At 43.1% G+C, this 11651-nt stretch overlaps 1 protein-coding gene across 2 annotated transcripts; it reads left to right on the plus strand.

Annotated features, from left to right (window-relative positions):
- The first annotated feature begins 2260 nt into the window (after positions 1 to 2260).
- fam161a (FAM161 centrosomal protein A) lies at positions 2261 to 9237 on the plus strand. Of its 2 annotated transcripts, none has more exons than XM_014131339.2 (7): positions 2261 to 2533; positions 4078 to 4346; positions 4505 to 5743; positions 6044 to 6211; positions 6572 to 6671; positions 7366 to 7523; positions 8246 to 9237. In XM_014131339.2, the coding sequence occupies exons 1-7, from the start codon at positions 2375 to 2377 to the stop codon at positions 8667 to 8669; spliced, it is 2517 nt and encodes an 838-aa protein (XP_013986814.1). In that variant the 5' UTR covers positions 2261 to 2374; the 3' UTR covers positions 8670 to 9237. The 2 variants fall into 2 exon arrangements, with proteins under 2 accessions (XP_013986814.1, XP_013986815.1); XM_014131340.2 differs by lacking the exon at positions 2261 to 2533 and adding an exon at positions 2557 to 2756.
- The last annotated feature ends 2414 nt before the right edge of the window (positions 9238 to 11651 follow it).

An 11651-nucleotide genomic window follows, 5' to 3' on the forward strand; every position in this document is an offset into this window, starting at 1 on the left:
CACTCTCTTGTTATAGTGCCTTGCTTGCTTTTTCTGAGCTTCAGTGGTGTTGGCCTGAGCGATCCTGACAGCCTCTCGCAGGTCCTTTTGGAACGAATCAACATACTCGTCATGAGTCAACACGTCTTCGTTTTTCAAGGTACTTCCAAACATGATGTCCACTGGCAGCCGTGGAATTCGGCCGAACATCAGGAAGAACGGTGCGAATCCTGTCGTTTCGTGTGTGGTACAGTTGTACGAGAAGGTGAGCGTCTGTATCATCTGGGGCCATCTTTCTTTTGCTCTCGCTGGCAACGATCGGACCATGTTTCCGAGCGTGCGGTTGAATCTTTCCGTCTGACCGTTGCCCATAGGATGATATGGAGTGGTATGGGACTTTTTGACTCCTGAGACTTGTAGCAATTCTGCGATTAAGTGACTCTCAAAGTTTGCTCCTTTGTCAGAGTGTATCCGCTGGGGAAACCCATAGACACAGAAGAACTGGTTCCATAACTTCTGGGCAACCACCTTTGCTGTCTGGTTCGGGCAAGGAAACGCATGTGCCAGCTTTGTGGAACTTTATTCCTTATGTCTTCTCTACATTTTGGTGGCCTTAACTTCATGTTGGTTTTCAATTATAATATTGACAAAGTTACAGTGAAACTCTGCTTTTCATCTGCAGGTTTTCTTGTTATGGTCCTTCATTTATAAGCATCATTTTTCTCCACATAGATATTATATATGGAATAATTGGGACATATTGTATAAAAATACATATTTGTTTTTAGAATATTGGTTCAGAAATAATATCCTATTGGTGAGACAACTTGTAAATGCAGAGGGACTTTTACTTAGTTATAAGGAATTCTTAACACTTTACAAGATCCCTGTAACACCTAAAGATTTTTCAATTGTTTTTCAATTGCCATTCCCTCAGGTGTTGCCTTATTATTCAGGAGCGTGTCAAGACCTGACCCTTAGAACATACCTACAATTAATTAATTGACTCATCAGTAGGAAAGATATGTTTTTCTTTTTGTCCATTAAACAACAATAGAGCAATACGAGCCTTGTTTCAACAGGATGTTGTATCTATACCTTATGTCATGCCTTATTGGAATGGTTTTACTGATAATATCGGTTGGAAAAAAGCAGTGGTGTAAAGCACTTAAGTAAAAAGTACTTTTTGGGGTATCTGTACTTTACTCTACTATTTATATTTTTCACACCTTTTACTTTATGTCACTACATTCTTAAAGAAAAATATGTATTTTTTACTCAATACATTTTCCCTGACACCCAAAAGTACTCGTTACATTTGGAATGCTTAGCAGGACAGGAAAATTGTATAATTCACACACTTATCAAGAGAACATCCCTGGTCATTCCTACTGCCTCTGATCTGGCGGACTCACTAAACACAAATGCTTCATTTGTAAATGATGTCTAAATGTTGGCGCTTGCCCTGGCTGTCTGTAAATGCTTAATACAAGGAATTTTAAATTATTTATTCTTTTACTTTTACTTTTGACACTTAGTATATTAAAAACCAAATACTTTAAGACTTTTACTCAAGTAAGATTTTACTAGGTGACTTTCATTTTTACTTGAGTCATTTTCTATTAAGGTATCTTTACTTTTACTCAAGTATGACGATTGGGTACTTTTTCTACCACTGGAAAAAAAAGGTTTGGATGTTGCCACACACACACCTACTTATTAACAAAATGAAGGAAGTTTCTTTTAAATTATTCATAAATATTATCCTGCCAACTTCTATATGAGGAAGTAAAAAAAAAAATATTTTGGAATGACCACCCAGACACGTGTTGCATCTTTTTTGGCACTGTATTCATGTAATGAATCTGTGGCAAGAGTAGATTTATAATTGAACACATTTATGAAGATTTTGCACTATTATGGAGAGATGTACTGCTTGGATTCTTTACTTACGATAGAAATACGTTGAAACAATTTTATTAATGAATTTCCTTATTCTTTTGGCCAAATGTCATATTCACAAATGTAAATGTACAAACAATATTTTCATACCTTGCAAAAATAAACTATAGAATATATATAACTATATTATATATTATATATACTATACTATATACTATATTATATACTATATTATATATAATTAACTTTATTTTAAGACAATTAAATACTATGCCAACAAAAAAGCTGTTAGGATCTAAATGCTAAAAAATTTGCGATTAACAGTTTTCAAGAAAAAAAAGAAAAAAAACGATTCACTTCCTGAAACAGCTAGTCATATCCTTTACAACCACACGATGCTGGTGCTCTGGAGAGCATCTGCTGTGCTTTTCCCAAGTAGTTGCAGCGTCTATTAGATTCAACTTTGACAAAGACAGCAAGAACAGGGGAAACAATGGCGAATGCCCATCGCGCCAACGTCCTGGTTACTTCCTGTTTGAAAACGCCGGTAGACGCACACACCAAGGCTCCGTTGGCGTTGTATGAAAGGCAGCGAGCCCTTCCATATTCGTCAGTAGCTGGTCATATTGACAATCGAGACTACGAAAAAGAGGTAAGATATCGGCTGATGAGTTTTGTATTTGAAAGCTGAGCTAAGCGATCAAGAAATATTCTGCAATGATTGGATGAAATCCATCATACGGGTGGAAAGAGGACTGGAGCACAATCCGACACTTGCCAAAATGCCATTCATCCGACTAACCAATCCATCAACGTTATACCCTCATTCATTATGTTGATCAGAAGAGAAATGGAACACCAGTTGCACATAGCTGGTACGTTGCACACCGGTTGCATACGTTTTTTAATTGTATTATTCATGTTTCCTCATTCCATAATAGGCTAATTCTCCTCCCTCATTGATCTGCTAGATGGCTTAGTCATAAAACATATTGATCACACATTGCTACCAAACATCTAAGTTGATGTAAGTAGGCCTAATGTATAGCCTATACAAGCCTATGACACTGGATAGTGATGTAAATTTAAGTGGATATGCCTTGAATTATCTTTCATATCAGACTCATGTTGAAGATTGGGAAATTCAGATCAAGCATTTACTTATGTCGGTGGATTCTCATAAAATGCATGTTGTTCTCAAGTGTTACTACAGAGATTTGACTGTTCAGGTCAACCTGCCTGTGTGGGAGAGGATTTGACCTGCATAATTTGTTACTGGCCTATTTTTGGCTTCCCTCCTTTACTAGATTACACTGACGTCACAGTGCCAGTAATCCTTATTGCTTAATTACCTTTGGACAACATTATTTCAAATCCCATTTTATTTTCCTCACTGGACAAGGATTTGCCCTACATCTGGGCATCTCCAAATAGTTTTTTATTTAGAAAGTACATTCATTTTGATCTGGCTTGTAACGTGATCAGTAGGATACTCTTTAGAATTGCTTGTCCAAGCTTTAGACTTCTTTTCTTAATATTTTGTAAATGTATGATCGGATCTCATCCATTCATCATCTGAAGAAAAGAAGATTGAGAAGGTTGGAGGCAGAACAGCTAGTGTGACAGTTGAACACACTCTCCTTCCATTATCACCCACCTTCCGTGCGTGACCATATGGATAGGTCATTCAAACCCACAGAGCTGGGGATAATGAGCTTAGGCATCAAGTAGCCATCTCATATTATGCTCTACTCTACACAATTCATATTAGGCCTTATGCTTTAACCATCTACAATATGTCCAGTCATCAGTACTACTCTTACATGATGATACACTTCCATACATTTGGCATATTAACACATATGGGGCTTCCCCTTTAAGATGTATCTTAAAGTCATAGAAATACAGTTGAAAGGCTTTTTCTTCCTGCAGCCACAATCCTATCCAAGATACCCGTTGCTTCCATAGCTTACTTAAGTGATAATGCCAGAGAAGCCGGTGTTTGGAGGATATGTTGGCACGGGTGTTGTTACGGCCCGAGACAAAGTCGATTTTGCATTTGACCAATAATGTCCTTTGTAGGCTACATTTCTTATTTGTATGGAATGGATTCCACAGACACGTTTTCTACAGTCCGTGCACAATGTAAAGGTTTTTTATTGCTTCATTTCCCCATGACGTTCTTTGACTTTTCAGCTGCAGTATGACGGCTCGGGGACTGACTACGGTGATGGGGATGCCCCCGGGAAGGGCAGCCTCCTGATGATCAAAGACTACCGAGTGACGGGGGACCACATCGACCTGCGTGAGTTCTACTTCTCCAACGAGGAGTACTACCGCAAGCTGGAGGAGCTAAAGAGGGCCCACCTCCGCACCATGGCCGAGCTAGAGGGCATGTACCGCAAGAAGCTGGAGCTCAAAGGCGCACCACCCTCGGAAAACGTGCAGGGGGCACAGGCACACGGGTGTGTTGTTGCTCTTGCTTGGAATTTGTTGTTTTTCTTGATTAACCATCAAGATAATACGCTGAAGTTGGTAGGGTACATGATTTCTGTTCCTGGTGGGTGTACTGTACTCAGTCAATTCATATTCTAATGGTGTAAAATCTTTTTTCGCTCACCAGATCGTACTTGAAGATCAGCCCCATGCCCGTGAGGCGTCTGAGGAAGGCCCACTCGGCTCTGGAGCTGAGGAGGGGCTCTGGGCTGTCGGACACATCTGACGAGGAAGGTGCTGTAGACAACAACGTGGAGAAGGGTCTGCAGTCCTCCCCCAAAGAGCACATCAAGAACATGTGGCAGGACTTCAAGCTGTTGCCTCGCCAGCGCCACCCGTCCACATCCTCCCTCCAGAGCCTCATTGGGGGCCACAAGAAAGGCATCAAGGGTAAGGACCAGAAGCAAGGGTGCAAAGATGTCAAACACGAGCCTTCGAAACCCAGAGTGACCGTCCCCAAGCCGTTCCACATGACGCTGCGGGAGAACCAGAAACGCCAGAAAGGTGTGAAGACGCGGTCAGAGATCGAGCTGGAGAACGCGGCCTTGCGGAAGCAGCTGGAGGAGCTGACAGAGTGCCAGCACAAATTCCGTGCCAGCTCCGTGCCCGTCCATGTCCGCCTGCCCCTCTACGAGGAGCTCCACGAACGCGACGAGGCGCGGCGGGCCATGCACGAGCGAGAGCAGCAGTGTCTGTGCTCCACCCAGCGGCCCTTCAGTTTCCTGGAGCGCGAACGTCTCAAGAGGGAGCAGAGAGAGGAGCAGCTCCGCAACCTCCAGCCAATCAGCCAGGAGAGAGTCCGAGCGTTCAGGGCCAAGCCCGTGCCCAAGACGGTGTACGAGGCGGCTACGGGCGAGCAACTGAAGGAGGAGCAGCTGTACCGTGCCATCAAGATGCAGATGCGGGCCCAGGAGCTGCTCCACAGCTCCTCCATGCCATCCAACATGCTGGCACGCCACATTAGCAAAAGGGAGCATGCTAAGGATGGAGCCAGGGGGGACACCGCTGGATCCGAGGATGACAACAGGGCCCCTTACAGGCCTAAGATAAACCCGGAGGTGCCCGACTTCGACGCCAGCTACAGGAGGTTTAAGAAGCAGCTGGAGAGCCGGCGCGACGTGAAGCCTTTGACAACGTGTGAGCCGTTCCAGCTCCGGACGTCACAGATCCCCTCGCACCGCGAACGCATCCTGGCCGAGATCGAGAAGGAGCAGATGAGTCCCCGGGCCAAGCGCTGGCCTTACGTCAGCACAGCTGGGCTCGTCCGCTCACACAACTCTAGCCTCTGCTCCTCCCTCTCAGGCAGTCTGGAACAGCTGCCTGCCAAAGTCACCGATGCCAGCAAAAAACGCCAAGAGGCCGTAAGGTACTACCCACATAGAATAGCAAGGGGCGTCTCCTTTTTAGACAAGCTAGTCAGAGCTTCAGAAGACCTTTTAGTTGCTCTTTTTAGGAATAGTTATGGCCTGAAAGTTGAAACCCTTGTCTGTTGAATCCTGTGGACTTCCTATATACTCCCAGCTCCAAAACAACAAAATGCCCAACCTCTGACATTACCCCCCTAGTCCTACTTCTAGTGCCCTTGGCCTTCATTTTCCCTTTTGACAAAGTCCTTCCTCCACCAATGCCTTCCTGTCATCGATGACTGCCTTGTCTCCTTGAGTAGAAAGGTGCTTGAGCAGAGAAAGAAGGCGGAGGAAGAGGAGGAGAGCTGGAGTGAGAGACAGAAGCAGAGAGAGAAGAAGCTAGCAAAGGTGGTCTCTAAGTGTGCCCAAGCCAATGATGCCCACGTGCCCCTCTCCCAGACCAACCAGTCCAAGCTCAAGCAGTTCAGGTAACCCATATAGAAATCCATAACATTACAATTATACTTGTAACAACCCAGAAACTCACCCAACCTGAGAGCAGTATGAACACCCACTCCACAGCCCCCCCCCCCAAACCCCACCCCCCCGAACAGTTTATCAATCTGTTGTGTCTGGATCTTTTCATATGAAAATGATGAGTGGAATTGCAAACCTAAAGACTGAACTGAACATTGCCTCTCAATTGTGACTATGATTTCCATATCAGTAACAGTAAGCCGCGGTTGTAAAAGTGATGTTTTTGTTGAACAGGTCAGGGTTGAGGGTTATTTCAGTGCTGAGGGTTGTGGGATCACAGGGGTGAGAGGTTGTCTGTGTGTTTCAAACAGAAAGCAGGACTTTCAACGGAGGAAGGAGTACCAGGAGGAGATGAGGGAGATCCAGGAGAGAGTGAAGGGGAGGCCTCTGCTGTTGGAGCAGGTCGCACAGGTGAGCCTGAAACGGCCCACACACACACACGCGTGTGAGTCGTGGAGTGACATGACATGGGTTGCATTTCAGTAGTTATAAGAGGCATCCTTTCCACATCTCATACTACTCATTCACACAATAAATATACACTACTGTCCAAAAGTTTGGGGTCACTTAGAAATGTCCTTGATTTTGAAAGAAAAGCATTTTTTTTTTGTCCATTAAAATAACATCAAATTGATCAGAAATAGTGTAGACATTGTTCATTTTGTAAATGACTATTGTAGCTGGAAACCATAATCCAAGTTTATCATTTTAAAAGGCTAATTGATCATTAGAAAACCCTTTTGCAATTATGTTAGCACAGCTGAAAACTGGTGTGCTGATTTAAAGAAGCTATAAAACTAGAAAGAGGAGTGGGAGGCCCCGGTGCACAACTGAGCAAGAGGACAAGGACATTTGTTTCTCAAACTAGACACTCTGACGTCTGAAGTCCTCAACTGGCAGCTTCATTAAATAGTACCCGCAAAACATCAGTCAATTTGATGTTATATTAATGGACAAAAAAATGTATTTCAAAAACAAGGACATTTCTAAGTGACCCCATTCTTTTGAATGGTAGTGTATATTGCATGAATAATAAATGTATGACTGACTATTTTCCCATCACTGGTCATGATGTATGCTATTTTTCCCTTCTGTCTGTTGACAGATGAATGCCAAACACGCTGCAGAGAAGCGCTACACAGACACCCTGCGAGGCTGTGGAGTGAGTGAGGACTTTGTCAGTGGCAAGGTGCCCAAGTCCCAGCAGCCAGGTGGACAAGAATCTGCATGCTGGACCACCTCCTCCAGTGACCCAAAACAAAGGTAGACTTCTGGCTCAATGACAGTGAATTATACATTTTGTAAACATACTTCATTAGTCAAAATCATTAGTCAAACATACTTGCTAGTTTAGCTAGTCAAACCATCAGTCTTAGCGCAGAATAACTGATGAATTTGCGATCGTTCAATACCCGTTGAATATGGCCCTGGTGTCAGTAAAAATATCAGGATTAAATTGTTGCCAGCAGTACAGTTACAGTCACCAACGATCTGGATAACATGAAAACAGCCTAACCAGCTCTGCTAGGGCAAGTAAAATGGTCAGAGTGAGGTGATCTCTCATTTGTGTCTGGAAGTAGCTAGCAGTTAGCTTGGGTGCTTGACTGCGGTTGTGAGGTCAGAATGCTTGGATCAAGGCTTCTCCTTGGCCAGAGCGTCCAGTGTGCGCTCCGAGAGCGAAACGCTCTGAATTTACGAACGCCCAGAGCGCACTCTGGCACTCCAGATTTAATTTACGAACACACCATTAGCTTGCTATTATAAAAATCGAATTCAATAATGCCAATAATGTTTTCAGTTTGACTTTTGCTTTCAAAGGCAGCTCAAACATGTAAGAATGAACTAAAGCTATTGAATTCTACTGTGCTGAAATAATGCACGCTCTAGAATGCCCTTCAAGTCAATCCGAAACGAGTATTAAACAATGCCATGGTATAAGAGTTGATATTTTTTGTGTTAAGTGTTTATTCATTTTGTTTTCTCAGTGAAAAGGATGAGACAGATACACCGGCTATTTACAACACGGTCTTCCAGGATGACTACCCAGACGATTATGAAGACAGCTTTGCTGACCAAGAACGGGAGGGAGAGCAGGAGGCTGAGAAAGATGAATTCAAGTCAAAAAAAGAAGATAAGGATGAAGGCCATGACGAAGCAGGGCGGGGGAGGGTGGATATTGGGCGTTATTCAGATGATGGTGATCACTCCAATGCCGATGACCATTACTCCGATGCCGATGACCAGTACTCAGATGCCAGTGAGCATTACTTGCCCCTGGACGATGAAAAGAATAAAGGGAGTGACATCCTTAAAAGACCAGAGAGTACCCAGAGCAGCCCAAGCTATAGAAGCGGCCAGCACAGCCAAAACAGTCTGAAGTCAGAGAGGGATAGGGAAACACAGCAATAGCGGATAAGAAAAGTGATGAGGATGACTGAAGTCAAAGGAGTGCATTTTCTCACAGGTAGGCAGGGCTACATTGTGGCAAACGTCTACAACACTGACTCACAGTGGTAGAGATGCTTCTATTATAAAAAAGGATAAATGTATGGTAGGATATCTGTCTGTATACATACAGTAATAATGGAGAATTTCATGTTTATTACATTATTTTGTTGCAAATACAATTTAGTGTGAGACAGACCAGAGTCAATTGTAGTACTAGGCTATGGTTATAAAAATGATCACATTGAACAGTTTAGGCTACTCTTTGTCTTGTGATATCCTACTATGCAGGAAATACAATACAATGACCACTTACTTTTGGATGCTTGTGATACATTTTCTTTCGACAATTATTTGTCTAATGTTTTGTGACTAAATATATGTAGCCTAACATTTGCTATATATTTCAGGATCCTACTTTTTTTTCAATCGTCGCGTATATACATCACATTTGGGAACATAAAGGTGTTATGTATTTCATGTACATTATGGGATATTTATATTTCTGTACTAAACAAAGCAAAAAAAGAAACGTCAACTGCGTTTATTTTCAGCAAACTTAACATGTGTAAATATTTATATGAACATAAGATTCAACAACTGAGACATAAACTGAACAAGTTCCATAGACATGTGACTAACAGAAATTGAATAATTTGTCCCCGAACAAAGGTGGGGTCAAAAGTAACAGTCAGTATCTGGTGTGGCCACCAGCTGCATTAAGTACTGCAGTTCATCTCCTCCTCATTGACTGCACCAGATTTGCCAGTTCATGCTGTGAGATGTTACCCCACTCTTCCACCAAGGCACCTGCAAGTCCCCTTGACATTTCTGGGGGGAATGGCCCTAGCCCTAACCCTCCGATCCAACAGGTCCCAGACGTGCTCAATGGGATTGAGATCCGGGCTCTTCGCTGGCCATGGCAGAACACTGACATTCCTGTCTTGCAGGAAATCACACACAGAACGAGCAGTATGTCTGGTGGCATTGTCATGCTGGAGGGTCATGTCAGGATGAGCCTGCAGGAAGGGTACCACATGAGGGATGTCTTCCCTGTAACGCACAGCGGTGAGATTGCCTGCAAGGACAACAAGCTCAGTCCGATGATGCTGTGACACATCGCCCCAGACCATGACGGACCCTCCACCTCCAAATCGATCCCGCTCCAGAGTACAGGCCTCGGTGTAACGCTCATTACTTCGACGATAAACGCGAATCCGACCATCACCCCTGGTGAGACAAAACCGCGACTCGTCAGTGAAGAGCACTTTTTGCCAGTCCTGTCTGGTCCAGGCGACGTTGTTGCCGGTGATGTCTGGTGAGGACCTGCCTTACAACAGGCCTACAAGCCTTCAGTCCAGCTTCTCTCAGCCTATTGCGGACAGTCTGAGCACTGATGGAGGGATTGTGCATTCCTGGTGTAACTCGGGCAGTTGTTGTTGCCATCCTGTACCTGTCCCGCAGGTGTGATGTTCGGATGTACCGATCCTATACTGGTGTTGTTACACATGGTCTGCCACTGCGAGGACGATCAGCTGTCCGTCCTGTCTCCCTGTAGCGCTGTCTTAGGCGTCTCACAGTATGGAAATTGCAATTTATTGCCCTGGCCACATCTGCAGTCCTCATGCCTCCTTGCAGCATGCCTAAGGCACGTTCATGCAGATGAGCAGGGACCCTGGACATCTTTCTTTTGGTGTTTTTCAGAGTCAGTAGAAAGGCCTCTTTAGTGTCCTAAGTTTTCATAACTGTGGCCTTAATTGCCTACCGTCTGAAGCTGTTAGTGTCTTAACGACCGTTCCATAGGTGCATGTTCATTAATTGTTTATGGTTCATTGAACAAGCATGGGAAACCGTGTTTAAACCCTTTATAATGAAGATCTGTGAAGTTATTTGGATTTTACGAATTATCTTTGAAAGACAGGGTCCTGAAAAAGGGACGTTTCTTTTTTTGCTGAGTGTAGTTGTCATAAAACAATTTGGCAATAAATCATCAAATCACATTTTATTGGTCACATGCAGATGTTATTGTGGGTGTAGCGAAATGCTTGTGATTCTAGCTCCAACAGTGCAGTAATATCTAACAATTCACAACAATACACACAACGTGTAAATAAAAATTCAACGATGAGATGAGACAGCCTATAGGGAGGAGGTCAGAGTCCTGGCCGTGTGGTGCCTGGATAACAACCTCTCCCTCAGCGTGATCAAGACAAAGGAGATGATCGTGGACTACAGGAAAAGGAGGACCGAGCACGCCCCCATTCTCATCGACGGGGCTGTAGTGGAGCAGGTTGAAAGCTTCAAGTTCCTTGGTGTCCACATCACCAACAAACTATCATGGTGCAGACTAGAGGTCGACCGATTATGATTTTCAACACCGATACCGATTATTGGAGAACCCAAAAATATCCGATACCGATTAATCGGCCGATTAATTTTTTTATTTATTTGCAATAATGACAATTACAACAATACTGAATGAACACTTATTTTAACTTAATATAATACATAAATAAAATCAATTTAGCCTCAAATAAATAATGAAACATGTTCAATTTGGTTTAAATAATGCAAAAACAAAGTGTTGGAGAAGAAAGTAAAAGTGCAATATTTCCCATGTAAGAAAGCTAACGTTTAAGTGCCTTGCTCAGAACATGGGAACATATGAAAGCTGGTGGTTCCTTTTAACATGAGTCTTCAATATTCCCAGGTAAGAAGTTTTAGGTTGTAGTTATTATAGGAATTATATGACTATTTCTCTCCATACGATTTGTATTCCATATACCTTTGACTATTGGATGTTTTTTGACTTAATTATAATACAATAAACACACAGAAATACGAGCCTTTGGTCATTAATATGGTCGAATCCGGAAACTATCATCTCGAAAACAAACAAAAATATAATTTCAGTGAAATACGGAACCGGTCCGTATTTAATCTAAC

The sequence above is a fragment of the Salmo salar genome, chromosome ssa12 (assembly GCF_905237065.1).
Source record: "Salmo salar chromosome ssa12, Ssal_v3.1, whole genome shotgun sequence".
Classification (NCBI taxonomy): Eukaryota; Metazoa; Chordata; class Actinopteri; order Salmoniformes; family Salmonidae; genus Salmo; species Salmo salar.

Coding starts and splice junctions, on each gene's coding strand:
- fam161a (XM_014131339.2), top strand. CDS start 2,375: ATGGCGAATGCCCATCGCGCCAACGTCCTGGTTACTTCCTGTTTGAAA. Junction 4,347..4,504: donor CAGGGGGCACAGGCACACGG/GTGTGTTGTTGC, acceptor TTCGCTCACCAG/ATCGTACTTGAAGATCAGCC. Junction 6,212..6,571: donor TCCAAGCTCAAGCAGTTCAG/GTAACCCATATA, acceptor TGTTTCAAACAG/AAAGCAGGACTTTCAACGGA.